The following is a 27809-nucleotide window of genomic DNA, read 5'->3' on the forward strand; positions in this document are numbered from 1 at the left end:
GGCAGACATTTGCTCTTGTAATAGTTTAAGATAGAACCTACACTATGGAGGTTCTCTCGAACCGTCAGTGTCTGCCATTGTATTTTGGTAAACTAGAAATAGTGCAAATACAATACGAGGCCAAAATAATGTATAGCTATTTGAATAGCTTTGCTATTTGGACGTATCCAGTATCAGCCTAACGGAAAACAGTTTGGTTTTCTTTACTTCAGCCGCCCCCGGAGATGCTAGTCTCACACGTCGTGGCCAGGTGCGCTCAGACCGCGCGCATTCCTGCCACCCTGGTAGATTCTTGCGAGGAAATCAAGAGGAAACGGTTGATGACGCGGTAACTGATGCGCTGGCGTTATAATCCTACCTTTCTTTCCATTGCGGCGAGTTTGCTGCAAAGTGGAATCTGCAGTGGAAAAAAAATAAAAGCACCGTTATGTCCGGTACGCAGAACTTCTTCGGCGTTTCAAACACCGTGACACCCCTCCCCTAGGACTTAAAACGGGATGGAAGGATGCTGGCCACAAAGGCCCCGTGTCTCCAAGACCAGCCGGTTACAGTTATGTTGTAGTGCGACAGTCCTGTCGGCGCACGCGCAATCCCCATCCGTGTATTTATTTAGTCGGTTTAAAGGGAACGTCGTCACGCTTGCTTTCTACACTGCTATGGCAAGCCAGCAAATGTAGACGTGGAAGACTGTTCCGACTGACTACACAGCTATCAGAGCTATGGCCCCATTGTTACAAAAGTAAAAAGAAAGTAAAAGCATAAGAGCTTCAGACTGCTCATTGAGTAGGCTACCTCAAACAATTGTAAAGGTACAAGATGGTGAAAACTTTTTTGAATCTAAACCAGTGGATAGACACTAAATTCAATACAAAACACAACCCAGAAAACAGATAAATAAAACAATGATTTAATAGATTTTGTCTTTGTTTCAAAAGCCGTATTTTACACAAATTATTCTTACTGTCTTGACATTTCAACAGTAATGCTGTCTTGACTGCTCGACCACCCTGTGTGAGACGGACAGGCAGATGGGCATTCCAGCAGCTTAGACAGTCACAGGACCAGCCATCTTTCCCACTTCCACCTAACCGCGCGCCGGGGGCAAGCTTCAGCTCCTCACTGAATGCTTGCGTGAGTGTGTGACGAGAGAGCAATTGGGATAGGCACAATAAGCATCTCATTTAAAAACAAACAAAAAAATGAATTCTAGGAAATTACACGGTTAGTCTTTGACGGATAAAAATGTGTTGTACGTCTGACAGTAATGGCAAGTAACCTGGATAACAGAAACACAAAAATGTGCTCAGCCAGACAAAATGACAAAAATGACAGACAGACATACTGAAAGCACACTGAGGAAAAAAATAAAACTAATTCAGACACTTCATTAAATTATCCGGTATCTCAATCGGAAACAGCTTCAAGAGTTCAGAGATCCATCTTAAAAGTCCATGTGTAGGCGGAGGTGAGTATGTGGATACACTTGTGAATTTGTGTCTGTGTGTATGTGTGTGTGTGTGTGTGTGTGTGTGTGTGTGTGTGTGTATGTAATTATGTGAATACTATATATATATTTAAGTGGCGTGCATCGAGGGATCACTAAACAAACAGAACTCGCCTCAACGGCGGTACATCCCAAATGCCACAAAGCTGAAAAATATGGTGATGCCCACAAGGGAGGCTGTCGCGGGTGCCGTGAAAAACTGCCGGTACTGGATCTGGAAGTACCAGAGCACGGACAGCATGAGCACGAACATCGGCAGCATCAGGCTGCCCAGGTTCAGTGCCACGTGCACCTGGTCTGCCGCCCTGGCCCCGGCTGGCATCGCTCGCGTTGCATGCTGGGAGATGTGGCAGTGCAGGACGCAGTTGTCGGCAAGGTTGAGGGAGGAGAGCGTCTGCGCGTCGTCCTGCAGCAGCTGGCCCTGGTAGATCAGCCGCACCTGGTGCTCCTGCCCGGCGAAGTACGTCCTGTGGGGGCAAGCAACAAACGTCCCATCAAACACAACTGTCCGTCACTTTCCTCATCAACATTACATTACATTACATTGCACTTAGCTGACACTTTCATTTATTCAAAGAGTTAGACTAAGACTAAGAGTTATTATTTTTTCAGGGTATTGGCTACAATCCCTGGAGCAATGTGGGGTTAGGTGCCTCGCTCAAGGGCACTTCAGCCATGGATGGAGATGTAGGGAGGGGTCAGGGGGGATCTGAACCTGCAACCCCTAGATTGAAAGACCAACTCTCTAACCACAAGGCCACGGCTGCCTACATGTCTCATATTGTAATACACATTTTCTTAGTCCTAATAGACCGTCTCTGACATCATCTTATTCCTTTCTACAGGCCAGTTGGGGCCCAGAAGGTACAAGTAAACATGAACAACACACAAGACAGAGCAATATGAAGTGGCCAAAGCTACTGTTTCTTTGCTCTCAGGGCACACAGAAAACAAACATGAAAGTTAAACAAAATTCAAGGAAGCCAAATAAATACATACGGTATGTACATAAAAAGGAGCAATAATAATATAGCCTGCCTGCAAACCAGGGCTATTTATTATTTTTTTGTCCATCACCAGCCAAAATGGTAGATGTTAATCTTACTAGCTAAAAGCAATCAATCAATCAAAAATATTTATATAGCACATTATCATACATAAATGTCATTCAATGTGCTAAAGCAGTGGTTCCCAACCTTTTTCTTCAGGGACCCATGTTTTTACTATTGTAAGCTTTGGTGACCCAGCGCCCACATGAGAGGAAGTCACTTGATACGCTCTGTCTCCTCCGAAAACTCATTTTAGTCATCATTTTATTCCTCAATTCGTCTTTGTTCAAAAACAGAATAAATGTTTAATGTAGCACTTACATTTTGTTGCTTCTATGCATTTGTCATTTATTCAACATGGGCTACATATGGTATTAAAATGAAACCCCTTAAAACTCAAGAGGGCTCCGCGACCCCCTGTGGATCTTTGGCGACCCATAAGGTGGGTCCCGGCCCATAGGTTGGGAACCACTGTGCTAAAGAATAGAGAAAAGATAAGAAAAAACTATATTGTGTTATAGATAGTGTGTAATTAACCATCACCAAAGGCAGATGAGTATAAAGCCATTTTTAATTTCCTTTTAAAACAAGATATTGTTGGGGTAGTTCTAATTTGGACAGGAAGTTGGTTCCAGCATTTTGCAGCATAATGACTAAATGCCATTTCACCCTGTTTAGACCTGACCCTGGGCACAACCAGTAGAGGACATTCTGAAGACCTAAGACATCTATTAGGATGATATTGTGTAACGGAGGCTAACTAGCACAGTTGGTGTGGAACGTTAGTAAACCTCCCTCCCGAAGCCTCATACAGTATCGGTAGTGCTGGGGTAGGGAACTGATCCTGTAGTCCAGCGGTATCGTACTGTGACTCCCATTGACATGATGGCGAGTACGCACCCCCGAGGGGGACGCAGTGCGCAATAATACGTCAGCAGGTTACAATTGCTCAAGCATATTTACAATGTATTAAGGGCCTAAGCCATTCAGTGACTTATAAACTATCAGAAGAGTAAACTGAATTTTAAGTGTCACTGGAAGCCAGTGCAATGACCTAAATACTGGAGTGATGTGGTCTCTTGTCTTTGTTTTAGTCAGAATTCTTGCTGCAGCATTTTGGATTAGTTGCACCTGCCTGAGTGACTTTTGGGGGAGACCTATAAGTAGCGTATTGCAATAGTCAACTCTACAGGTAATAAAAAGCATGGATTAACTTCTCCAAATCCTCACTAATGCAGGGGTGGGGAACCTATGCGGCCGTTTTATCCAGCCCCCGATATAATTGTAATGTTATGCATATCTTGTAAAGGAATCTTAGAAATTACATTCACAATACAATGAAGTTATATTTTGGGGACATAGGCAGCACCTTTAAAGGTGGCTGCCTTCCATACAGGCATTAAGTGCAGGGGGAAATCCTGGTTTGTGTTCATAGTATGGCCCTTGGAGGAATTTTACGGCCCTTGGAGGAATTTGAAGTGGCCCCTCGAATGAAAAAGGTTCCCCACCACCTCTGCACTAATGGGTTAAAGTGGCTGGTAAGTTGGTATTTTTGTCTTCTACCAGCCAAACTGAAATTTCACCAGCATTTGGCTGGTTGGCAGGTGTTAATTTAGAGCACTGGTGCAAACACATAAAAACACATGCTAGTTTTATCATTTAAAATGATCTTTCTACAGCCTTCTGTTCTGGGCACAAAACCCAGCCCCTACCAGAAATAAAAGTGCTAGTATATCTCTACCCTTGTTAACATGGATACTCCAAGAGAATAAAGAAGAATTTTATAAATAAAGGCATACATTAGACAAGCTGAACTGCCTTGAACTGAACCTAAACTACCTTTCATGACTGCCATTGGTGGAAGGTGCCTGGTCTGTTGTTTCAAAAGAGTGGTGCCTATTAGGCCTACCTTTTAATGTACCCAATAGTGTCATCCGGATTCACTTGAGCGGTCCTCTCTGTGTCATTGAGGAACTTGAGCCTCAGAACCATGTTTCTTTGGGTGTGATTGTTGGGGGTGTTGGCTGGTGGTGGCTGCCCGGGAACAGAGGCACTTGCTGTAGTTCCCACCGAGGAGGAGAGGGGCGAGGTGGCAGTCTCCCTATGCCTGAGCCCATCTCTACCGATATCGCCCTCCTGTAGGAGCCCCGTGTCCCCTTCCCCCTGCTCTCCGGTGCTGCTGGACGTCGGCCCCTCGGCTCCAGCCTGTAGCCCTCGCTCCGGCTTCCCCTGCTCCGTCAGGCTGCTGGGCGTAGGGGCGATGTCGCTGGGAGGGAGGGGCTCCTGGCTCTCAGTCTCTCTGGGGGAGGCAATGCCGGGGCCAGGCTGGAGGAGGTGCTCCGGGGGGTCTGCCGTGTGTGTGGATACCCAGGCTAGGACCAGTACCAGCACCAGGAACACCACCCCGAAGAGCAGGGTGACCTCGTCCCCCACACCCTCAATCAGAGCCATGCTTGGCTGCGTCCCCTGATTAAGGCAACGCTAGGCTAGGCACCTGTACGGTAAAGCAAAACATTAAACTCATAGCAATAAAACAAGCTTTCACATGAAGCAAGAACCTAAATGGGTTCAAGCGTTCTGATCCTTCCAAGCACAAGTGCTAGGCCTGTCATCTGGCAGATATATAAACATTAGAGTTAGTGGTCTGTTTGAAAACTTTTCCTGAAACCAGTCTGCTTGGGTAATAAGTGACATTTTCAACTGAATGAACCTTTTCTGTGCGTCAGCAACTAGGTCAGCATTAATCGTTTGGTTAATCTGCTGAGATTCAAGCAGCCCACCTTTGTACAAATACGTTTGACAAAAACACAAATCCATTTCCGTATCAGTATCCTACCAGGTTCTTACAACTGCAATGTGTATAAGCATTGCTTACAGAAACAAAAGACGACAGCAGGACAAACACCTTGTTTAAATTCATATTTCAAACAATTTATGCCGTCTCAACTGCGAGCCAGCCAGCCACAGCTGGTTATCGAGGGACATCATGCGAAGCGGCGTCATGACAGGTGTACTGACACCCAAGCTGGCCATTTGAACCACATAAGCCTGACCTTCAAGCAGTTGATAAATTGTGTAAACGCAATGAGAAAAAAACTTGAAAAGGAAAAACGTCAGAAAGGCATTGCCTACTATGGTTTCAAGAAGCCCTGCAACGAACACAAAATTAGCCGGGTAAACGCACAGGGATCACAACATGCATTCTGTTGGAAATGCTGGTGATGTGTGTCACTGGCATACCAATGGCTAATGTCAAAATGTACATTGCATCCTTTACTTCATGTCATAGGACACTGTTTTGATGTAGAAAGAATCGGAGTAATAACTAGCTAATTAGCAAACTGGCTAGCTACGTAGTCGAACAGTTTTCCAAAAATAAAAAAGCTCACTGCTGCGCCCTAAAGCCAGTTGTGTGCAGTAAAAACACGTACGTTCTAGACAACAGTTGATGCATTTGATCACAAAGCTATGAGACTAGTAAAATAATACTACAGTGTAATAAATATCACAACTTACTGTTGACACTTCAAGCCGCATCATCGTAAATACATTTCTCTCTGCTCCACTTTTGGTAGCACTTCCTGATTGTTGCCAGGCCGGAAGTGATTCAAAGTTGAGTCTGACTGGGAAATGTAGTTCAGTATGTTATGCCACAGGATGAGCCGTTCAACTAGCAGTTATGTGGTAAGTTTTGTGTGCTGCTGAATAGAAACACGATGACAAAAGAGAAAAGGTTTCAAGATTGAGTTTTATATTATTTAATAATGTTTTTTTGTTTTTTTAACATATCCATTTTATATGTATAAACAAACTTTCCCACCCTGGCCTTCATCCCAACACATACACCCAGCCCCAGACCATACATTCAAAAGAACACCATCTTCAAATAAATAATCTCTTTCCCACATAGCTGAGTAAAAGGTCCTTTAAACAAAGCAACGCTAAGCAAAGCAAACAGCAACAATGGCAGGAAAATGTTTCCTTTTTCTACTCAAGTCTTAAAACCGACTCTCATATTTATTGTCAAAGTACACAAAAGGCAAACTTGACACTAATTGTATGATTCATGTACATGATTTAACAATGTCTGTATACATGGCCATTGGGTCTTGTCAAGGATGTTCATGTACATACTGTGTCCTCTCCATTAACACATTCCTCATTATGGATAACACAGTCAGCCACCCTACCAGGTACAAGGCAAACTCAAATTCCAAGAACTTCGAATGTTCACATATACCCGAACAAGATTAATATCAGAGGCATGTGTATGTGTTGTACTTTTAAGTCATTTCAAGCACACGTCACTGCACAGAAGTGCACATACCCAAGATTTTTAAGGAAATTATAAAGCTTAGAACTATAATAGGATCTGAAAACTGAGAAGGCTGGGTGACAGTTCTATAATCCACTGGGTGGTTTATTGAGCCTTTCTTTTAAATGACAGCTGAGTGCAGAATGCATTTCTGAGGAAATTAAAATAAATATCATCCATTTTTTTGAAACATAAAAGTGGCACTCTGCTATATAATACAACATAAAACATTCTGAAAGTCTATGCTGCAGATTCCTCATTTAAACCTGCAAAAGGAAATTCATTTTTGTATCAATAATGTCATTACACCCCACTCACTAAATATTTGGTTACAAAGCCAGTCTTGGTGGCCAATTGTTTTTTTTTCTTCTCTCTGGTCAAGTATTCTGAAGAAATTACTAGAATAAATTGCAACTTAGACAATATTTGTGGTGCACAGGAGTAGATATCCCTTTAGCCTATCAAAAAGCAGCATCATCAATTCCCATCTCCATGCTCTCTAGATGGACGACAAAAGAAAGAAAAAAAAAGAAAAAGAAACAGCACCACCAGAAATTGTATACACCCATTCCTTCCCTATAGCAAAGGCATTAAGTAACAGTACCTTGTCTGACATAAATAAAAAATTAATGTCAAAAGTGTCAGAGATTGCTTCGTTTCTTAGACAGTTGCCATTAGTTGGCTCTTATGATGACTTGGTAACATAACCTCTGCACTGTATAGACAAACTGTAAAAATCAGAAAGTACATAAAAAATCATTTCAAGGCTTGCTTTATACCCATTCTGAAACAAAAACAGCTTGGCCCTACAACTATGTTAGTGTAACGGCTAGTTAGTGTCCTGGCACCAAATAGTTTGTTGGCCATATAAAGGACCAAGTTTCCCCACTCTCAAACACACATTCCCACAAACATCTCACACTGTCATCCCAAATAATAAATGATTTCAACTCAAACGTTCCTCTCAAAGCACAATGCCACACTTTCTTTCTCTTTCTTTCGTTCTCTCTCTCTCTCTCTTTCTCTCACCCGGTGTCTCTAATTCATACACGCTCGGACACACACAGCCCTCTCTGATCTCCACTGTCATAAGGGCACCTCCAGCAGCTTTTTGTGAAGATACTGCTTCACCTCCTCAATTCCATTTAGCTTCTCCAACTCCAGATAGGGTAGCTGCAAAGCAGAGAGAGAGAGAGAGAGAGAGAGAGAGAGAGAGAGAGAGAGAGAGAGAGAGAGAGAGAGAGAGAGAGAGAAGGTGGGTGATCAAAGTGAAACTACCACATGAATCAGGTCTAAGCTTACTGCTGAGAAAACATTCATCATTTGAATAACAATAAAAAAGTAGTAGAGTAGTAAAAGTAGAGTCCTAAAATCCTTATAACTAAATCCAATTCCTTTCTGTTTGATGGAGTTGTACTGGTGGACTAGCCTAGTAAACTAGATGAACCTGCCCAGCAGCAAAAAATACTTCTGCCTGACAAGTTAGTCTAGTACAGCACTGTTGGAGGTCTGGCACAAAAGGATAGCAAACCCTTCCTCCAATCCCAATCACTTCCCTCTTCCCTTTGGGATCCCTCTTTTTGGAACTTGATCCATGTTGTAGGGGCACTTAAATGCAAGTGATCCAAGTACAAAAAACATGTCAGCCATCAGGAGCCTTGCATAATACACAGGGGTGACAGACCCTTAAATGTAGAAGAATGCACCGTCGAACAAGGCCTCAAGGGTGGAAAGGGATACGATTTTGCAGAATACACAATTCTCTAAAGCAGTCTTTCCCAACCAGGTGTATGTGTACCAAAAGATTTACTAGTACACACTGCAAGGTTGAAGGTGGAGGAAAAAATGATGATAAATGTATGAAGACTTGCAATAGTGAGTGGTTACTCATTAATGTCCATACTGTCTTAAGTCCATGTATAAGTACTGTCTATGTCTATACTGTCTATGTCCTTACCTAGATTAGTCTATGTCTAATGGGAAAGCAAGAAATGTAATTTCAAATTCTTTGTATGACCAGTGCATGTAAAGAAATTGACAATAAAACCTACTTGACTTGACTTACTCAAGTATGACAAAAAAGGCTTAGGGGATATGTAAGGGTGATTCTGCCGAATCGGTAAATATTCCCAAATCCTTTTCAGTTTCTATATTGATGTTCACCAAGTTCAAAAGTAATATTCTTTCAAACTATATGATGTCTGCTCTTGTGACCTTGCACATTAGCTAGCTGGGACCTGGTAACAGGAAGGACAATTTCAGGCTTATTTGCTCCTAGCCATAAAGTTTGAAAGAATATTGCATGTTGACAACATTGCTAACTGCTACATTACTCCTAGAACAACATAACAATGTGAAAATAATGTGATTTCATCTATAATCAACAAATAAAAGAATGAAAGATAACTTTTTATTGTGAGGGACAGGGAATATGTACCGATTCGGCGGAATCACCCGTAACACAAAAAAAGTTGAGAAACACTGCTTTGAAGTAGGCTTGATTTAGAGTGTGTTGGCTTTGCCCACCTGAAGAATTATGTAGCCCAACAGCTGCAGGTGACGGTCTCTCATGGCTCTCGAGCCCACCAGCACGTCCGAGTTGTGGCAGTAGTGCCACTTGTCATTAACCGACATGATGACCCTGATGATGACGATACAAAGAATAGAAAAATTAGTCAGCACAAACACAAGGCAAAGTTTTCTCATACAACTGCTGACCACATAGTAGGTCAAAACTGTCTAAGACTGCTGCAGCCCAAACACACCTCTTGACCTGAGGATCTGCAGCCCCTCTCTGCGCGTCTGGGCAGTCCGTGGGGTGTAGCTGGGGTTGAGACGTGGGCACCATCTCCCCCTCGCCCCCCTCTGGGTATGCCACACCCTCATAGAAAGCTGGCAGCTCACAGTCTGCCCCAGGGGCAGTTCCTGCTGGGATGGGCGCTCCTCCCGTTTCGTCATCCAGGATTTTCCCGATGGAGAACTGGAAGAGGGAGTCCGGGCCGCCAGCGGGGCCGGTGCTAACGGGCCCCGCCTGGGTGAGGCAGTCCGAGGGGCTGCTGAGGGTGGAGCTGTCCTGACTCTCCAGGGAGTGCTCCTTGGCCAGGCTGGAGTAGTAATCTGTGGGCGCGTAGTACTGGGTGTACTCGAGGGGCATGCCTCCGTTGGCGCCACCGGCACGCTGGGCGCCTGCAGGCTGGGGTGCGGGGCGCATGTGTGGAGACAGGTACGCCGCCGACTCGTCGCCCGGCTGCTGGTCGCCCCCGTCCTCCAACGATGCGGTGAAAGGGGAGAACTTCTGGAAGTCGGAGGTGAGCACTGCCACTGGGCTGGAACCCTCCAAAGTCTTGGAGGCCACGGCCAGAGTCACGTTCCCAGACGCTCGAATGGGGAGAACCCGACCCGAGTGGTCAATCAGCAAGAGGAAATCTGCAAAACAGCAAAAGCAAAGTGACAGAGTTACTGTAAATATGTTCTAGAAGGAAGAGACAGACAATTGTAGAATCTATTAATATAACCCAGGGTTTCCCAAACTGGCGTGCGTGCGCGTGCTGAATTGAGCAATGGCGAATATGTGTGTTTTTATACAGCATTCATGAACATTAATTAGTTTTTAATTGTATGGTGCTTTGTATATTTGAAAAAACATCAAGTTGAATTGGAAATGAGAATTCCCCACATGGCCCTACATATTGCACAATGTGCAATGATTTGTGCAGTGAAGCCATATTTGACTGGCAATCAACACACCAACACATTCGCTTAGGGGGTGCATGAACCACACTGAAATGTGCAACATTGAAATGTACAAGGGGACGCGCAAGGAAAAAAAGTTTGGGAACCACTGACATAAACTGATATTGTGCTTCATGAGCTGGTTGTTTTCTGTTACCCGTGTAGTATCCTGGGGCCAACACTTCATCTTGCTTGTAGCCATGCTCTCCCACCAGTTGTCTAAGTGCCTCAGCCACCAGCCCCTTGTAGCTGTAGGAATCAGAGTCAAGTCACAGCTATTCCACCAGCACAACACTGCCATTATAGAAATGAACATTTTGCTATAATATTACTTAAGTAGTAACTTTTACATTTTATTGGACTGTGCTGCCCTAAAACCTTATAAACCTCGATGACTAGACTCTATAGGTCATATTGTGTTTTGTGTGTCTTTAATGTGCGTTTGCATGTGGATTGTGGAGAAGTGTCAAGACAAAATTCTGTGCAAACAGACAATGAAGTTTCATATCTTATCTTACAGATATAATTGTATCCGGAATTTTACTATTCCAACTACCCTTTCTGTGTGGGGAGAAATTTGATGTGATTTTCGCAGCCCAGACTCATAGCCTGTTATGTACAGTGCCCTCCATAATTATTGGCACCCCTGGTTGAGATGTGTTAAAAGCCTTAAAATAAATTCAGTGTTTATTGCAGAAGAATACTGTCACACTGAAAATGTTAGGAAAATGTAGCCTTCAACTCAAATGAATTGTAGGAAAATAAAAAAATCCCTGACTAAAAAATAATTATTTTTCATTAAATCACCTGTTCCACAATTATTGGCACCCTTAACAATTCCCAGGAAATAAATATAATTGAAGCATTTCTGTCATTTCTACAGTAGTTTACAAAGTTTACCAGAGTATGTAGGAACATTTAATTAGTAATTCATCACTTCCTGTTTCCCTGGGGTATAAATATGATGCGACACCGAGGCCATTTCTCTTATCCACTCTTAAACATGGGAAAGACAAAGGAACACAGCATACAAGTGAGGCAGATGTGCGCCGACCTTCACAGGTCAGGTCGAGGCTACAAGAAGATTGCCACTCAACTGCAGCTGCCCATATCCACTGTGAGAGGAATAATTAAGAAGTTCAAAACAACTGGAACAGTGGTAAACAAGCCTGGACGAGGACCCAAGTTTATTTTGCCACCACGCACAGTGAGGAGGATGGTAAGAGAAATCAAAAGATCTCCAAGGCTCACTGTTACAGAATTACAACAAATGGTAGCATCCTGGGGCCACAAAGTCTCCAAATCAACCATCAGGCGCTGTCTACACGCCAACAAGCTGTTTCGGAGGCATGCACAGAGAAAACCTTTCCTCACCCACAATCATAAACGCAAATGTCTGGAGTTCGCCCAGCGGTATTGGGGCTTCAACTGGGACCGTGTGCTTTGGTCAGATGAGACCAAGATTGAGCTTTTTGGGAACAAACACTCTAAGTGGGTCTGGTGTGCCACGAAAGATGCGCATGCTGAAAAGCACCTCATACCCACTGTGAAGTATGGGGGTGGGTCAGTGATGCTGTGGGGCTGTTTCGCTTCCAAAGGCCCTGGGAAGCTTGTTAGGGTGCATGGCATCATGAATGCTTTGAAATACTAGGACATTTTAAATCAAAATCTGTTGCCCTCTGCCCGAAAGCTGAAGATGGGCCGTCACTGGGTCTTTCAGCAAGACAATGACCCTAAACATATGGCCAAATCTACACAGAAATGGTTCTCCAGACACAAAATCAAGCTCCTCCCATGGCCATCTCAGTCCCCAGACCTCAACCCCATTGAGAACCTGTGGGGCGAGCTGAAGAGGAGAGTACAGAGGAGAGGACCCAGGTCTCTGGATGATTTAGAGAGATTCTGCAAAGAGGAATGGCTGAAGATCCCTCTTTCTGTCTTTTCCCATCTTGTGAAACATTATAGGAGAAGATTAGGTGCTGTTTTGTTGGCAAAAGGGGGTTGTACAAAATATTAACAACAGGGGTGCTAATAATTGTGACACACATTATTTGATGTCAAATAATTATTTCTTTATGTGGGATTTTTTTCCCCACTGAATAAATGCACTTGTATTGAAGGTTGGATTTTTCTCTTTTTTTCCATTAAGGTCCCATATTATTTAGAAAAAAATAATAATAATTGGAAGCTAAAAAACACATCTCAACCAGGGGTGCCAATAATTATGGAGGGCACTGTATATCTACAAATCTCCTGCTCTAATTTTCCTCATGGCTGGCACTTATGTTGACAGGTTAGGACATTTCATACTGCCTGCATGATCCTCAGGCACATCAAGTTATTACATGAAATCCTCTGAAAAAAGGAGGAGGAGGAAGACGCTCTTCTTCAGTCATCATATTTTCACAAAGCAGACAGGGCAAATTAGGCTTTTAACAACCCATTGCTTGAGTACCGTGACTGGCCATGTAGGGTGACAGTGACCCGTGACCGGGACACTGACCTGTACTTGCGGTTGACCTCATCTGCTGTTAACGCGTGGTCGAACATGAGTACTTTGTGAGTGTCCTGCAAGCGCGGTCCACTGTAGTCCCGGTACTCAAGCTCAACAGCAGCATCCAGCAGGGACAAGTACCGCCGCACAATGAGCGCATAGGGGCTGTCTATAGAAAACAAACAAAGAAAAGGAAAACATGTAAAAAAAGTTCACTTCTGATTACTGAGCTCATTTGCCTAACCTCAGGGACATGGGTTTTCTGGTTAAATAAAGGTTAAAAAAGGGACATCATTTTAAATGTCAATAGCAAAACGAGAAAGGAGGAGGCTTATGAATTTAGGAAACCATATACTAACTAGATACAGTAATCAAATGAGGAGGATGGAGTTCTACGACCCAGAGAAATACTCAAAATTATCCTTTGAACCACAAAGACACATTTGGCTACCTTGGCGCTGCATCCATACCATGAGAATGACAACACTTGACCACACCAGTGGTCCCATGACATTTAGTGACCAGCATAGGTTACTGTGGGAAATTCAAATACCCCCCCCCCCCAAAAAAAAAGAGTCAAGGCTTATAATCTTACTAGTAACGTTGCTGATGAAAGGTGTGGAGAACACGCGGTGCAGCACGAGGCCTGGGAAATGTCCAAGCTGGAAGAGCGACATGAGGATGTTGACCGTCGCCAGTGGAGAGCTCAGAGCCTTCAGCTCCAGCACCGCCTCCAGCTTGGAGAAGAACTGGCCCTCGTTGGCCGGCCTGTAGCTCATGCGGCTGAAGGGGAACACCAGCTTTTGGATGACCTGCATGAATAAGGATGGATCACCACACGTTGAGAGAGTAAGTGATTGTTTACATTTACTGCCATTTCAGCAGCTATGGCTATATCAAGGCCAATACAGATAGAAAAAAAATAGGGCTGGGACATTAATGCATTAATTTCGATTAATTTATCGCGTGATTCAATTAATTAATTAATGCAATTTTAAAAATTAATCACAGTGTAATATAGCTACATAGTTCTGGATCAGACCAGTGGAGGGCAGTATTACGCCTGATGGTGAACAGCCTGCTGAAATTGAGAGGAGTTCTCTCTTTTAAAAATGAATAATATTTTTAGATTAAGCTTATTTATTTTAATTATTCAAATACCATGTGAAAAAATATATTTTTCACTGTTCTCAAGTCAGATGTTTAAATGCGATTAATTCGATTAATTAATTTCAAAGACTATAGATTAATGCGATTAAAAATTTTAATCGAGTCCCAGTCCTAAAAAAAACATATCACATTTACAAAACTAGCAACCATATAAAGAAAGAGATTAAATACGCTTTTTTTAACATCAATACATTCTAAAAAGTTAAAAACCTTTGAGTCAGTAAGTAAGTATGCCCTTTATTATCCCACAGTGGGGAAATTCATGTGTTGCAGCAGTAACATCCATACAGCTTGTGCTAAAAGCAGACGACATACATACAGAGAATGACTAAGATAAGGAAAAAGCAGAAACTAATTCACTATCAGCCTTTATCCAAGTACTTATCCTAGTAAAGAATAAGAAAAATCACTGACCTTGCTGTCCAGATACTCGCCCTTCTTCACGAGGAAATCGGCAATGGTATCAAGTAATCGGGTCTCTCTAAGTCGGTGACGTGCAACATATTTGGAGATGAGCGCCATGGTATAGGGCGTAATGCTGTCTGCTTTTTTGGGAAGTTCCTCTGTTGGTGGGGGGGAAAAAAAGGACACAATCAGACTTCACCAATACTCCCGGGCAGGATGTATTTTTTTAAATGAGTAAATGTGTACACATCCCTCCAGATAAAATAAAGTTAAATCCACAATAAACACTTGGACCCCTGTTGAGTCTTTTTTGGGCAGAATGAATGATGAATTACGGACTCCCCTTTACAACATGCCTGCCATGCACATGCACATGCACCCACTCACCAGCGAGGCTGACGATGAACTTCTCCTGCCTGTTCTGGTAGAACAGGTGCGAGCTGAAGATGAGCTCCAGGCTCTTGTTGCTGGCCTCGCGCGCACAGGCCGACAGCATGTCGTCCAGCAGGGCCATCTCGTGGTCGCGCACGCTGCTCACGCTGGCCAGCGTGTGCTTCACCAGTCGCAGGATCTTGCGGTTCAGCAGCAGCTGCTCTGGGGAGGGCACGGGCACGGGCACGGGCGCGTCCCCCGCCGCCGCCTGCAGCGCCCGGCACTTGGTGCGGTAGTAGGACAGCAGCAGGAACAGGGTCTGGGGGTGCCGCTCCCGCTCGATGTTCTTCTCCAGGCTGGCCAGGCAGGCCTCGATCAGCGCGTGCTGGCTGGAGGGGTGCAGCTTCATGCTGCTGCTGAACACCATGGAGATGTCCTTCTGGTTGAACTGGGACAGACGGCCCTGAGACTCTGCCTCCAGAACCTGCACGATCTGAGAGTCACTGGGCAACCCTGGAAAAAGATCAGTAGTATGGGACGGACACACACACACAGTTTAATACTTTTATTTGGATCTCATCAGTAGGGCAGCATTACAGATCCAAAGAGTGGTGGAAGCAAATTTCATAGCAGTCGGTAAGGACTGATCAGAATCATAATGCGTTACATTACACTTACACACACACACACACAGTGTCAAGGACAGAGACAGTACTTTCATGGAGTATTCAGGCAGATGCCAGGTAGCAGTAATAATAGCAACTAGAAAAATGTTTAATGTAGACATTTAACTCAGCCCTCAAAAAGCATAGGACATTACTGCAAAAGCAAAAGTTGCCGCTGAGCCAAACATCCCCAACAACAGCAACAAACCCAAGATATCCAACTTCATGAAGCACTCACTCACCTAGTGCTGCAACCGCATAAAGGCAGTTAACAATGCTGAAGTTGTCAAATTTGGAGCACTCGTTCACGATAGCATTGCAGAGTGCTTGGAAGTCGGGATTGTCTAGAATCTGACGACAGGGGTTTTCCCCATTCGATGCAGTGGGAGAGGCGACCAGGGAACCCTCCACAGCCCCAGCGCCCACCAGCCCAGCTGCCGCGGCCCCAGCCTGTTGCACCAGCAGGAGCTGTCCAATCTTCTGCAGAGCAATGGGGTAATGGTTGTGCGAGATCTTGCCCGGGTTCTGGGTGACCCAGCGGAGGACCTCGTCCACACCTCGCGACCGGTCGATGAGTCGCTTCATGGTGAAAAAGGTGTCGTAGCTCATCTTCTCGTGTATGAAGTTCCAAGTCTTCTTTTTTCCGTGGTGGATGTGTGCACTCTGCTGGTAGTGTTGAGAGGGCAGGTGTGGCGGTTGGAGGTGAGAGTGGTAGTGCTGGTGGAGGGCCTGGTAGTGGGGCCGGTGCCCTTCCAGACGACCAGGATACACAGGTGGGAAGGTCTGAGGGGGCGGCACCGTGGCATGGTGGGGAAGTGGATGGTGGTGTTGTTGGTGGTGGTGGTGGTGATGGTGATTCTCCAGCATGGGTGGTCCTCCTGCCCCCACAAGGCCAATCCGCCGCCCTGGCTTGCTCCCACTACCGCTGTACAGACGTGTGGTGTACATGCTGGCTTTGAGACCTGGGGCCAGAACAGTAGGCAGGCTACGGTCCTGGAGGGACAAGCAGAGTCTGCCAAACGTTATGAAGCCAAGTCGGGAAGGCAGCCACAGCATGGTACGTAGGGTGGTCCAGCACTGAGCCAAAAGACATCACACCTATCAAGTAAAATACATAATGTTACGGTCATGTACATCTCAGAGCTTTATACCAGCTAACCCAAAGCAATACTGGCCACATCAAAGAGGGAGATGAACACTTACTGCTCCACTATACTATTTATTTAAAAGCTCCAATATATCCAAGTACACAACATCTATGACTTTTCATATTGGACGAAAGACTCAAATACTGCTCACCACACACAGCCTCCCTTCCCCACTCTTAAGCTGAGAGGAATTGCCATGTAAATGCGAAATGACCAGACGTGTGTACATGTCGCATGACACCAGTTTTGTCTGCCATGCTCATACACTTACTGTATGCTTTTTTTAAACCGGACCACAACACTGAATGCCAATATCTACGTTGACGGTTGTTTTTTTCATGTACAGTCACAAACTAGAGTTAACACATCAAGTATAAATAGTAGACTCTAACCTGGTTAGACAAATGGGGTAGAAGTTAATTTGAGTTTGTCTGATAACATATTTGAATTGTCTTTGGACAGCTGAGGTGTAGCTCTGGGTCCCTCACCCTCAGGTCACCGGCTGTCAGCGATAGTGAATTGACTAGTTCTAGCTATTACCGTCTGTCAAAATACTCCTCTAGAGTCCTTCTTGACGCTGACGCTTTCGGCAAGCGCAGCTGTGTTGCGTGGCGGACCACCTCACCAGCAAAAATGTCGTTAAAAGATGAAATAGGCCTGCTGTCTATTCAAACTAAAGATATGTGTAGCAGGTCATCAAGGATGGAGGCTTCGTTGGACGGATATAAAAAGTCGCACAGCAATGTGTTGAATGATGACACACACACAAGCACACCTGTGGCTAATGCTGCACACAGGGGTGCATAAGCATGTCGTTTGGGGGGTGGGGTGGTGACATTTTAAACAACCGCCTTAATCTGATTCTCTAGTTTTGGGTATGGCGGAGGTAACATCTCTGCGTTAATTTAAATAAATGTTCGTTTTATAAGTGGATTTAGTCTGACAGACAGTCTTTCGGGTAATGTCTGAAACACACACCTAGTGTAGGAATCTAACCGCGACACAACTACGCCCTCTTCACAGATGATAGCTAACAAGTTACCGTATGCATTGCCAAGTAAGTCTTGGCTTTGTACTTACATCTTCGATAGTAACTTTGGAGTAAAGTCCAGGGTGGATGAACGTCTTGCAAACACAACTGGTCAAACTACAGCATTTTTACATCCAGCTAGCTTGCTTGCTTGCTATGCAGATATATGGTCAAGAACGGCAACTGGCCAAATGAGTCCAACTTCTCATTGAAGCAACATTTAGTGATTACATAATTAAATCAAACATTTAAGGTGTAGAACTAAATGTTACATACACATATGTCTTATGTCATCGTCGCCGTTTTGATTTTTATTTCTATTTAGGCCTGACAACAGTCCAGCACAGCTAGCATGCTAAGAAATGTTGCCCTGGCTTAGCAGCTCACTCGGCAGTTCACTTGTATCACCAACTGCACGCTAAGCTATGTAGTCAAGTGAATGATACTTTCGCAGCGTTGCTAGCCAATGCTAGCTAGGTTAAGGGTCACCAATTTAGACGAAAACCTTGCAAAATATACACTGACGATATTGCGTTACTTTGCCAACCGTTGATACATATTGCACACAAACGCACACAGCCACTATTAGCGTGCAAGTGTTACGACACACAAGACTACGGTTACATAGTTAAACTATGTTACGACTTTTAAAACAAACGATGTTAGCTAGCATGTATTAACAGTTTGCATTAAACACTGCTGAATGCAAAGTAGACAGTTCGTTGGGCGCAGTGTTATAGCAAGCGTTTCCAACGTTGTGCGCGAGCGAAATCACTCTCAGCAAGCTAGAAACGGAAAGAACTCCTAGCCTAAAAAGTTGTCATGAAACGCATGTGCCGTCATAACCTCCAATGCTCTCAGAATATTTGCGAACGACGATTATCCACACTGACAGTACTTGAAACTGTAGCCAGGGTCCCCGGTGTCAGCCATCTTTCCGGTGTGACAGGGTTACCAGATAGGGGCAATGTGTTGCCAGATCTCGCGCGAAAATGAGCAATCGGGTCCCTGGAAAATGATCCCAGATCAAACTCACGATCCTCGCCAAAACTGGCACAGTGAAATCATTGATTTTCCATGAATGGAAATTAATTCGCAGGCTATCCATAAAGCAATTGTAACATACAAAGCCTTTAATATAGAATCATAGGCTATGGTAACACATTTTCATGATGACGCAACAACTTGGCCGAGCACCACGCTTTTTGGATGAAATAAGGTTAAATTAACCCAGCTTTACTGTAGACCAATGTTTCTCAAACTTTTTCAGACCGAGGACCACTTTGCCCCCCTAAATATGTTCAGGGACCACCTGTCAACTGAATTGACAGATGATGGGTGCTAATTTGACACTGCTAATTACGATGTAGATCACTTACTTTTTCATCCACATTTACAAGCCTGTCTTATTGTAGTGAAAATGTTATGCTTAGCTTTGTAATAATGTTACAAATATAGCTACCTTGTCTTGGTAAAATAGAAATTCCCTTACGGACCACCTGAGCTCTGTCACGGACCACTAGTGGTCCCCGGACCACACTTTGAGAATCACTGCTGTAGACAAAACAAGCCAACATGGTCAACGTCCCACACACAGGGGTGGATTAATGCATGGGCCTATGGCCCCAAGGGGTCAGGCCAACTTGGCCCCACAGCCAGGACCCAAACCAGCCTTCAAAACCAACTTTGCAATAATAATCTTTGCAAGGTGCTGTGCCAGCCAATATGTACAATGAACTGGTTTAGTCCCTTGGCCAAGCCAGGTCAGGGGCCCCAAGAGGGCCAGAGGGTCAGAGGCCCCAAGGGGCCAGGGCAACTTTGCCCCGCGGCCAAGACCCAAACCGGCCTTCAAAACCACCTTTGCAATAATACTCTTTGGTGCTTCATGTGCTAACCCATATAGGCCAAGTCAGGTCTGAGGGTGAGGGGGCCAAGGCAAAGGTCTCAAAGGGCCAGGCCAACTTGGCCCCATGGCCACGACTCAAAACCGCATTCAAAACCACCTTTGCAATAATTATCTTTCCAATTATTTTAGTTCATGAGTTGTTACCATTGATTGTGGTCGCTACAAAAATGACTGTGTTGTGTGTAGGCCTACCTACTGTTTGGTGGATTCAGCATTCAAAATTACGCTTTCAGTCATGACTGATGGGTAGTAATCTCTGAATAGCATGTGTGGCCATGAGACATTAATTTTGTCACCTCAACATCTCAAATCTGAGGACTTTTACGGGCTTGTCTCAGATGACGGAACGGAAGTAACTTCCAAATGCTTCGTTTGGTGTCATGACGTGATTTTTGTGGAGTAAGTTTAGAGATACTGCCAGGATCCATTCGTGCTTGTGCCAAGCTAGTCGGAATAACCATATAATAACTCTGTAACTCTGCTAATGTTCGCCCAGGCCAGAAAACACTTCGGGTTGACTACTGGATGGATGTCACGGTTCAAATTAAGGAAGAAAAATCCGCACTCACAAAACTGCGTCTCATTATTTATTTATATTACCACCATGTCCAAAAAGCAAACGCGTTTCGGCTATCAAGCCTAAATCAGTGCGTGGTACGGTTCAAATGGCATTAGGGTGAATCTACTCCAAAGAACCTTCGTTTTAAGGTTCCTTCGCTCATTTGAAACACACACACACACACACACTCACACACACACACGGAGTGGGGAATCACCAGGACTATTGGCTCGTTCAAAATGTCGAGAATCCCAAGAAACCCGACCTTAAACTCAGGAAAAGTGGGCGTGAACATTTGGTGACGCAAAGTCAGGTCGAGATTTCTCGAGGTTGATCTCAGGCGGAAGTATAACAACGGGTTTCCGAGCAGGCGCGATTCTGGCATAGAGGCGTTGCTAGGCAACCGCCTTAGGCCCCGCCTTAGCCCCCCAAATTTAGGGGCCCCCTCTGACTGGGAGCGGAAAATTTCACATAGTAATTGGGGCCCCTTTGGACAGTAATTCACAACATAAGTTTGTAATTTTCATAAATAATGAATTTTGTATGTTTAATTGGAAAAAACACACAATACATACAAACAAATACAGATTATTTTTTTTCCGTTGCACCACACACACACACCACACACACCCACATCACACACACCACACACGCACACACCACAAAAACAGCAAATACTTGTATAGCGATACGCACAAACTAACCTGCGCACCATACACCAGTGCGATGCGGGTGTTGTTGCATGATGATCGCCCATTCCACCTACACTGGGGGACCCTAAATGAGCAGAAGCTGTAAGTCGGCACGATATGAGCACAGCAATCTCCTCTCCACTTTATCGCTGCAGAGACCGCAGCACTATAACCTCAGAGCAATGATGATGGCAAAGAACTCTCATCAATCCTTATTAGATTCACGAGGAAACAGAGACTCAGAATGAGAGAGAGAGCAGCAGAGGGGAGATGGCGTCACGCAAAAACCTTGGAGAGTGAGAATGAAGCAACCAGACAAACCATGACATTCCACCGCCGACCCCACAGAGAGAGAGAGAGAGAGAGAGTCAGCCCTACGCCGAGAGCAGAGAGAGCAGCAGAGAGAAGACGAGAGAAGAACAGCGAGAGAGAGAGAGGAGGAAGGAAGAGAGAGCAGAGAGAAGACAGACGTAGAGAGAGAGAGAAGAGACGAGCAAGGAGTTCGCCAATCCAAAACCAGCAGAAGAGAGAGAGAGAGCAGAACACAGAGGAAAGATGCTACAGTGTGTGTGCGTATGCTGTGTAGGACGTGCGTGTGTATGTGTCTGTATCGAGTTTATTGGCATCAATGCCGTTAGAAAGAAATGCGGTCTAACGACGACTCACTCAGATGAAATGGTCTAGTTGGCAGACAATACAATATATCAGCCCACATTGCTGTGTGCAAATCGTTTCTGCCCCTCTCTTTCGTGTCTCAAAATGGAATATTCCACCCATGCATCGCCATGTGCGCAGACAGTTCCAAAACATTCCTTACGTTCCTCAGCGACACACTACCAGTGCGACATCATCTGCATGAAGCGGCTAAAGGAGGATAGGCATCTTATCAAATAAGGACCGCGGACTACGCAATGCGAGCGACATAAGCGTACATGACAACGTCAGCCAACAATCGGCGCAACTATCTTGCACTAAAGATTAAGGGGGGTTTATAGTTCGCGCGTTCGAGAGGGGTTCTGCACAGAGAACGAGCGCGCGAGCGAGCACGCACTGTGAGTGCGCCCTTGCTCGCCCTTATATCGCAGCGGGTCCCATCCGCTGACACTGCTGCCTGAAGCGAGGCAAGCGCTCAAGCGAGAGCGACTCGACCCTCGACTAGTGGCTGCATCACGAGGTGAACAGACATCGAGTTTGCGCTTGGAGTCACACAGCAACACAACATAGGCTGAGCGTAATAGTCCGTGATGCTGACTAGCTTAAAACGGTGATTGGTCAATCCTTACGGCAGTCCGGGAACTCACCCTGATTGTCAGTTTTGTATCTATTCACTATCACTACCTAACTCGTCACTCTTGTGCACGTAGTGGGACTCTGAAGGCACCAAAACTGGAAAGGTTAGAGATATTAACACTAGGAGCTAGCCTCCGTGGATCGGACAGCGACAAGGAAACGGTGCCCTACACTGTACGCCTAGCAGGTCAACTACTGTCTATCCCCAATGAATGGTTCTCTGAAGCCCGCACTGAGAACCCCCACAAGTTTTGTTGAAATGAATACCTCTGAGATCTGGGTTTCAAAAAGCGTTATTACATTTCCTCTAGATGTGAACGGAATAGGCTCGAGTAAGTTATTCCATTGAAAAGAACAGCTAGTCTTTAAGCGCTTGCAGGACGTGCATTCGGTTACTGTATCAGCAAACAACATCTCAATCTCTCTGAAATGATTTCAGAAACATGCTGCCGAAATTTTATAGGCTTAAACATCATGCAGCTTTCAAGGAACATTCTGTACCTTTGATGCGAAGTGGGCGAGATTTAGAAAATCGCAGAATTAGCTGACATGCAGCCATAGCTCCAGTAGATATGCGGAGTTTTTAATAATGAACAGCGTTACGTGGCGATATTGCTGGCTAGTTTCTGGATGCTAACTAGAGTGATGTGGAGTTCAGCCTGGAAAACGCGACGTGAGTGACAAAAAACAGCGCACTTCCAAAACCTACTCTTAGTAAGTTCACATTGATTGTGTGTGTGTGCGCGCGCGCGCTAGTGTGCTTGTACTACTAGCCTCAGTTGGTTGTTTGGGAATTCACTCCGCCGTGGTGTTTTGTTTTGTAGCCAATTCATTGAAAATGCATGCTGCTCGCCGTCCATATACCTCATGTGCACACCAGTTGGTGGTTGTTGGTCGGTGGTGCAATTGGGCAAAATAAACACTGCAAGTCTTACTCGTCCTATTTTTATTTGTGTCGTTGAACTTTGCTCTTGTTTGGATTCCCTGATTGGACCTCCCAACGCAGGACGCCCTCCCCGTCGGCTCGCTCCCCACTAGCAACTATAGGCCCCACCGCCAATAACGAGCTAGTTATCTTTTTTGATGTTAGTTTTTTGTTTCTAACCCTAAACCTAACCCTAAACCTAAACCTAAACCCTAAATTCTTGATGTGTCAGTGTATGAATAATACTGCAATTCATCGGGTGGGACTACACTCCGGGAGTGATAGAAAAAACCTGGGACTACACGTCCGTAGAGCGATCTCAGTTTGGAGTGTCCCATCTAACCACCGGTGTTTTGCCACTGCAATGTCTGGGTAGAGAGAGAGAGAGAAGAGAGAGAACCTTGATGCCCATGTGTAATTGATTTATGTCTTGTGAAATTGCAATGTTGAATATGTCAACATTGAATGCTGTCAAATGTCTAAAGCACAAACTTGGCCCAAGCACATATGTTCAGGAGTCTTCTACTGTTGTATAGAGCTTAGTTTTTTGAAATGTGATCTGTGATTAACAGATGATCCAGTTAGCTAAGCATCTCTAAGCAAGCCTATTAGGCTATTATTAGGCCTATTATTATTTTTCAAGGGGGGGTACACACTTGGGTGGGCCGGTGGGCCGATGGGCCGATGGGCCGATGGGCCCCCTAGCTAACTTCGCCTTAGGCCCCCAAATTGCTAAGTCCGCCACTGTTTCCGAGTTGACGTTTTCAGTGACAACACACGCGGCATCACCAACATGGTGCCCATGCACGCAACTGGCATGTAAGCACAATATCACAAATTCTAAAATATCTTCTTGTATTCACTATCAACAACACCAGTTAATGTCATTCAATTGCAGATGCACATGCTGTATGTCAGTAATGGTCTCTGACTGTTTAATTTAGCATACTTAAGCAATTGATGCCTGATGTTGCATTGCGCAACATTGGCCCTGGTGCCTGGAGCTGCATTACGCAACATTCAGGCTCATGAGATTTGAGACATTAAATCATTAAAATATCTGTTTGTTTGAGATGAATGAACACATTCTAATGAAAGATGATGGTCTTAGCGTTTAAATGCAACTTACTGCATATTTTTATGTGCTTCAGAAGCTGAGATATTTAGGTTTTTATAGGCTGAGGGCAGCTTTTCTTAAAAAGGGCTCAGGCATTCAGCATCCCTTTTTTGCAGGTACCTTAGGCGTCAATGGGTTAAGCTAAAATGATATGTCGTGGATATGGAGGCTCAAGTGGAGGTGAAAAAAAGAAAGGAGAACCAAAACAAAACACACATGATTCCCGAGTGTTCCGGGATCTGTGTCGTTCAAGCGCCAAAGCCCAGAAATCGGTTGTCTCGTCAGCAGTCTCGTCAGCTGTCCCAAGAGCTCTCGAGTCTGTGAAGGCACCATGTGTTCTGCAAGGAGGTGTCATAAAGGCAGCAGAGAACACTGGTTTACTTGTACTTTTCCAATCTTATTTTAATTCTTTTTTTTTTGCTTCAATCAACAAGCTCAGTTTCGTTTTGTTACAATGACAAATAAAACAAATTCTTTATTTTTTAAAGCAAACCTGTTTTTTTGTTTTGTAGGCTACTTATTGTTGATGACTGATTTGTGGCAGGTCTCGGCAGTTGAGTATAACCCCATCCCATCAGTTGTACCACCTCACCATTTCTCTTTTCCTTTCCCTGATACTTCTCTGTCAGTCGGTGATTCTATACTGTCATTTAGTTTGAGGTGTACTGAGTTTTTTTGATGTTCCCTGTATTTTCTAAGCAGTACAGGTGTATTTGTAATCAAACTGCCTCATATTTGGCACATCTGTTAGCTGCTCAAAAGGCACACAATACATAATGGCAATCCATTATAAAACATTCACCACAATACATCAGGAACATGAAGACAGGTGGTTTATTTTTTCTGTTGCTTCTTTATTATTAGGCTATTTGCAATCAGTGTAACATAAGAATAAGATGTGGTAGGGGAAAAAAATGATGATCCAGACGACACATTAGACACAGTTGGATTTGTAGCCTATCAAACCAGGCCGTCAAGAACTTCAACTGTTCCATAAATGTGGTCACCACACGCTTCTGCTCTCCTTCTCCAAGTCTGAAAACAGAGAATATAGGGTCATTTCACGTGAAATCAGACATTTTGGGACCCGACCGATCCGGATTTCAATCATACTTGGTGTGCCTTTTTAGTAGCAAGGTAGCACCCCAGAACTGCATTGGTTTGAATCTGACACTAATATTAAGGGAGAAACAGACTAGGAAAGGTTCACATTTTAGGGTAGGACACTATACATTCAGCCTTGAATATATCAGTCAGTGTTAGTCACATAAAGATGCCTGTGGTATTGTTTGAAAGCTCTTTTCTGGCTCTACATATTACACAATCAGCTTGGAATACAACAACTCTCAGAATATGAATTATGATAAATTGAAAAATTAAAAATTGAATATCTTAAAAAACTATATTTTAAAATGGCCAGTTCCTTGTCCAAACGTAGCCGGCAATGTCATTAGCAACACCTCAAATGCTGGTGTTCGGTTCTTTATTCATTTCAGAGAGAATTTGACTCACAAATATGGCATCATACAGACCACTTACTAATAATATGGTAATACCATAGTAGCATCACATGACAAAACAAAAACAAAACAAAAATGGTCAGTTTCCATGGTCCCAGGTTTCAGAAACTAAGGCAGATGTCCATTTATACACACCAAATGATGATATGTGAATGTTTGAACATTCCTTCTCTGTGTACCTGTGTCATCTTCCCTTTACCGTACTTTAAAGAGATAATCAATGGCTACACTCTCATTTTGTACTCTACCAGTACATTTGAAGCAGCAGCTGTGTCTTTTGTATGTTTAAGTACGTCCCGTTGCAGTTAGGTTCCACTACCAGAAGCACATCCTGATGATCCATGACAAGTCTATCTGGTCTGAAGGGAAAAGTGAAGGATGGAGATGGTCCATGAGGATGCAAGGAAGTTCAGTTTCACCTCTCCAGTGCTCAGCATACATTTCTCAACACATGCTAGCCACCAGTTGCCATCATATACAGCTACAACATACCCTTTGATGCTTGAAAATGTAACACATTCCTTTACTGAGCTCACTCTTTCAACTCCTTCTCTGAATGCGGAAAATGGCCTAATGTCCATTAACAATGGGCAGAAGCGGTGTAGTTTTTGAGTACCTGGAATAGTTCTTGCAGATTCAAACCTCTTCAACAGGTTCTCAGCTTCATGATGGTGCATCTCTCTCAAGAACATCCATTGCCAGTTTGCCACAACAGAGATGTACCATCATGAAGCTGAGAACCTGTTGAAAAGGTTGGAATCTGCAAGAACTATTCCAGGTACTCAAAAACTACACAGCTTCTGCCCATTGTCAATGGACACAGTGGAAGTTATGCCATTTTCAGCATTCAGAGAAGGCAGAGTTGAAAGAGTGAGCTCAGTAAAGGAATGTGTTACATTTTCAAGCATCAAAGGGTATGTTGTAGCTGTATATGATGGCAACTGGTGGCTAGCATGTGTTGAGACATGTATGCCGAGCAACTGGAGAGGTGAAACTGAACTTCCTGCCATCCTCATGGACCATCTCCATCCTTCACTTTTCCCTTCAGACCAGATAGACTTGTCATGGATCATCAGGATGTGCTTCTGGTAGTGGAACCTGTAACTGCAACGGGACGTACTTGTACATTATCTACAAAAGACACAGCTGCTGCTTCAAATGCACTGGTAGAGTACAAAATGAGAGTGTAGCCATTGATTATCTCTTTAAAGTACGGTAAAGGGAAGATGACACAGGTACACAGAGAAGGAATGTTCAAACATTCACATATCATCATTTGGTGTGTATAAATGGACATCTGCCTTAGTTTCTGAAACCTGGGACCATGGAAACTGACCATTTTTGTTTTGTTTTTGTTTTGTCATGTGATGCTACTATGGTATTACCATATTATTAGTAAGTGGTCTGTATGATGCCATATTTGTGAGTCAAATTCTCTCTGAAATGAATAAAGAACCGAACACCAGCATTTGAGGTGTTGCTAATGACATTGCCGGCTACGTTTGGACAAGGAACTGGCCATTTTAAAATATAGTTTTTTTAGATATTCAATTTTTAATTTTTCAATTAATAATAATAATAATAATTCATATTCTGAGAGTTGTTGTATTCCAAGCTGATTGTGTAATATGTAGAGCCAGAAAAGAGCTTTCAAACAACACCACAGGCATCTCCATGTGACTAACACTGACTGATATAATCAATGCTGAATGTATAGTGTCCTACCCTCACATGTGAACCTTTCCTAGTCTGTTTCTCCCTTAATATTAGTGTCAGATTCAAACCAATGCAGTTCTGGGGTGCTACCTTGCTACTAAAAAGGCACACCAAGTATGATTGAAATCCGGGTCGGTCGGGTCCCAAAGTGTCTGATTTCACGTGAAATGACCCTATTTCTTAAGTCCACTAAGTCCAGC

General features: G+C 44.1%; 2 protein-coding genes across 5 annotated transcripts; both read right to left on the minus strand.

Annotated features, from left to right (window-relative positions):
* Nucleotides 1–891: 891 nt before the first annotated feature.
* Nucleotides 892–6185, minus strand: tmub1 (transmembrane and ubiquitin-like domain containing 1). Of its 2 annotated transcripts, none has more exons than XM_063219268.1 (3): nt 6070–6185; nt 4463–5047; nt 892–1971 (listed from the first exon to the last, which is right to left on the minus strand). In XM_063219268.1, exons 2-3 carry the CDS (start codon nt 5002–5004, stop codon nt 1620–1622), a joined length of 894 nt encoding a protein of 297 aa, XP_063075338.1. In that variant the 5' UTR covers nt 5005–5047; nt 6070–6185; the 3' UTR covers nt 892–1619. The 2 variants fall into 2 exon arrangements, with proteins under 2 accessions (XP_063075338.1, XP_063075339.1); XM_063219269.1 differs by lacking the exon at nt 6070–6185 and adding an exon at nt 5985–6055.
* Nucleotides 6186–6282: 97 nt separating this feature from the next.
* Nucleotides 6283–18850, minus strand: fastk (Fas-activated serine/threonine kinase). 3 transcript variants are annotated; one of them, XM_063219266.1, is made up of 10 exons: nt 18731–18850; nt 15949–16804; nt 15057–15554; nt 14679–14827; nt 13690–13906; nt 13104–13263; nt 10758–10849; nt 9634–10294; nt 9395–9509; nt 6283–8041 (listed from the first exon to the last, which is right to left on the minus strand). In XM_063219266.1, exons 2-10 carry the CDS (start codon nt 16760–16762, stop codon nt 7955–7957), a joined length of 2793 nt encoding a protein of 930 aa, XP_063075336.1. In that variant the 5' UTR covers nt 16763–16804; nt 18731–18850; the 3' UTR covers nt 6283–7954. The 3 variants fall into 3 exon arrangements, with proteins under 3 accessions (XP_063075336.1, XP_063075335.1, XP_063075337.1); XM_063219265.1 differs by having other exon boundaries at nt 17935–18850; XM_063219267.1 differs by having other exon boundaries at nt 18783–18838.
* Between the last annotated feature and the right edge of the window lie 8959 nt (nt 18851–27809).

The sequence above is a fragment of the Engraulis encrasicolus genome, chromosome 16, assembly GCF_034702125.1.
Source record: "Engraulis encrasicolus isolate BLACKSEA-1 chromosome 16, IST_EnEncr_1.0, whole genome shotgun sequence".
Classification (NCBI taxonomy): domain Eukaryota; kingdom Metazoa; phylum Chordata; class Actinopteri; order Clupeiformes; family Engraulidae; genus Engraulis; species Engraulis encrasicolus.

What these genes read in the sequence shown, in the direction of transcription:
- fastk (XM_063219266.1), bottom strand. Translation starts at nt 16,762, where the DNA reads ATGCTGTGGCTGCCTTCCCGACTTGGCTTCATAACGTTTGGCAGACTC. An exon ending in TTATGCGGTTGCAGCACTAG is followed by an intron (nt 15,555 to 15,948) that starts GTGAGTGAGTGC and finishes ATCTTTTTCCAG; the next exon opens with GGTTGCCCAGTGACTCTCAG. An exon ending in TGGGCTACATAATTCTTCAG is followed by an intron (nt 8,042 to 9,394) that starts GTGGGCAAAGCC and finishes TCTGCTTTGCAG; the next exon opens with CTACCCTATCTGGAGTTGGA.
- tmub1 (XM_063219268.1), bottom strand. Translation starts at nt 5,004, where the DNA reads ATGGCTCTGATTGAGGGTGTGGGGGACGAGGTCACCCTGCTCTTCGGG. An exon ending in ACTATTGGGTACATTAAAAG is followed by an intron (nt 1,972 to 4,462) that starts GTAGGCCTAATA and finishes TTGCCCCCACAG; the next exon opens with GACGTACTTCGCCGGGCAGG.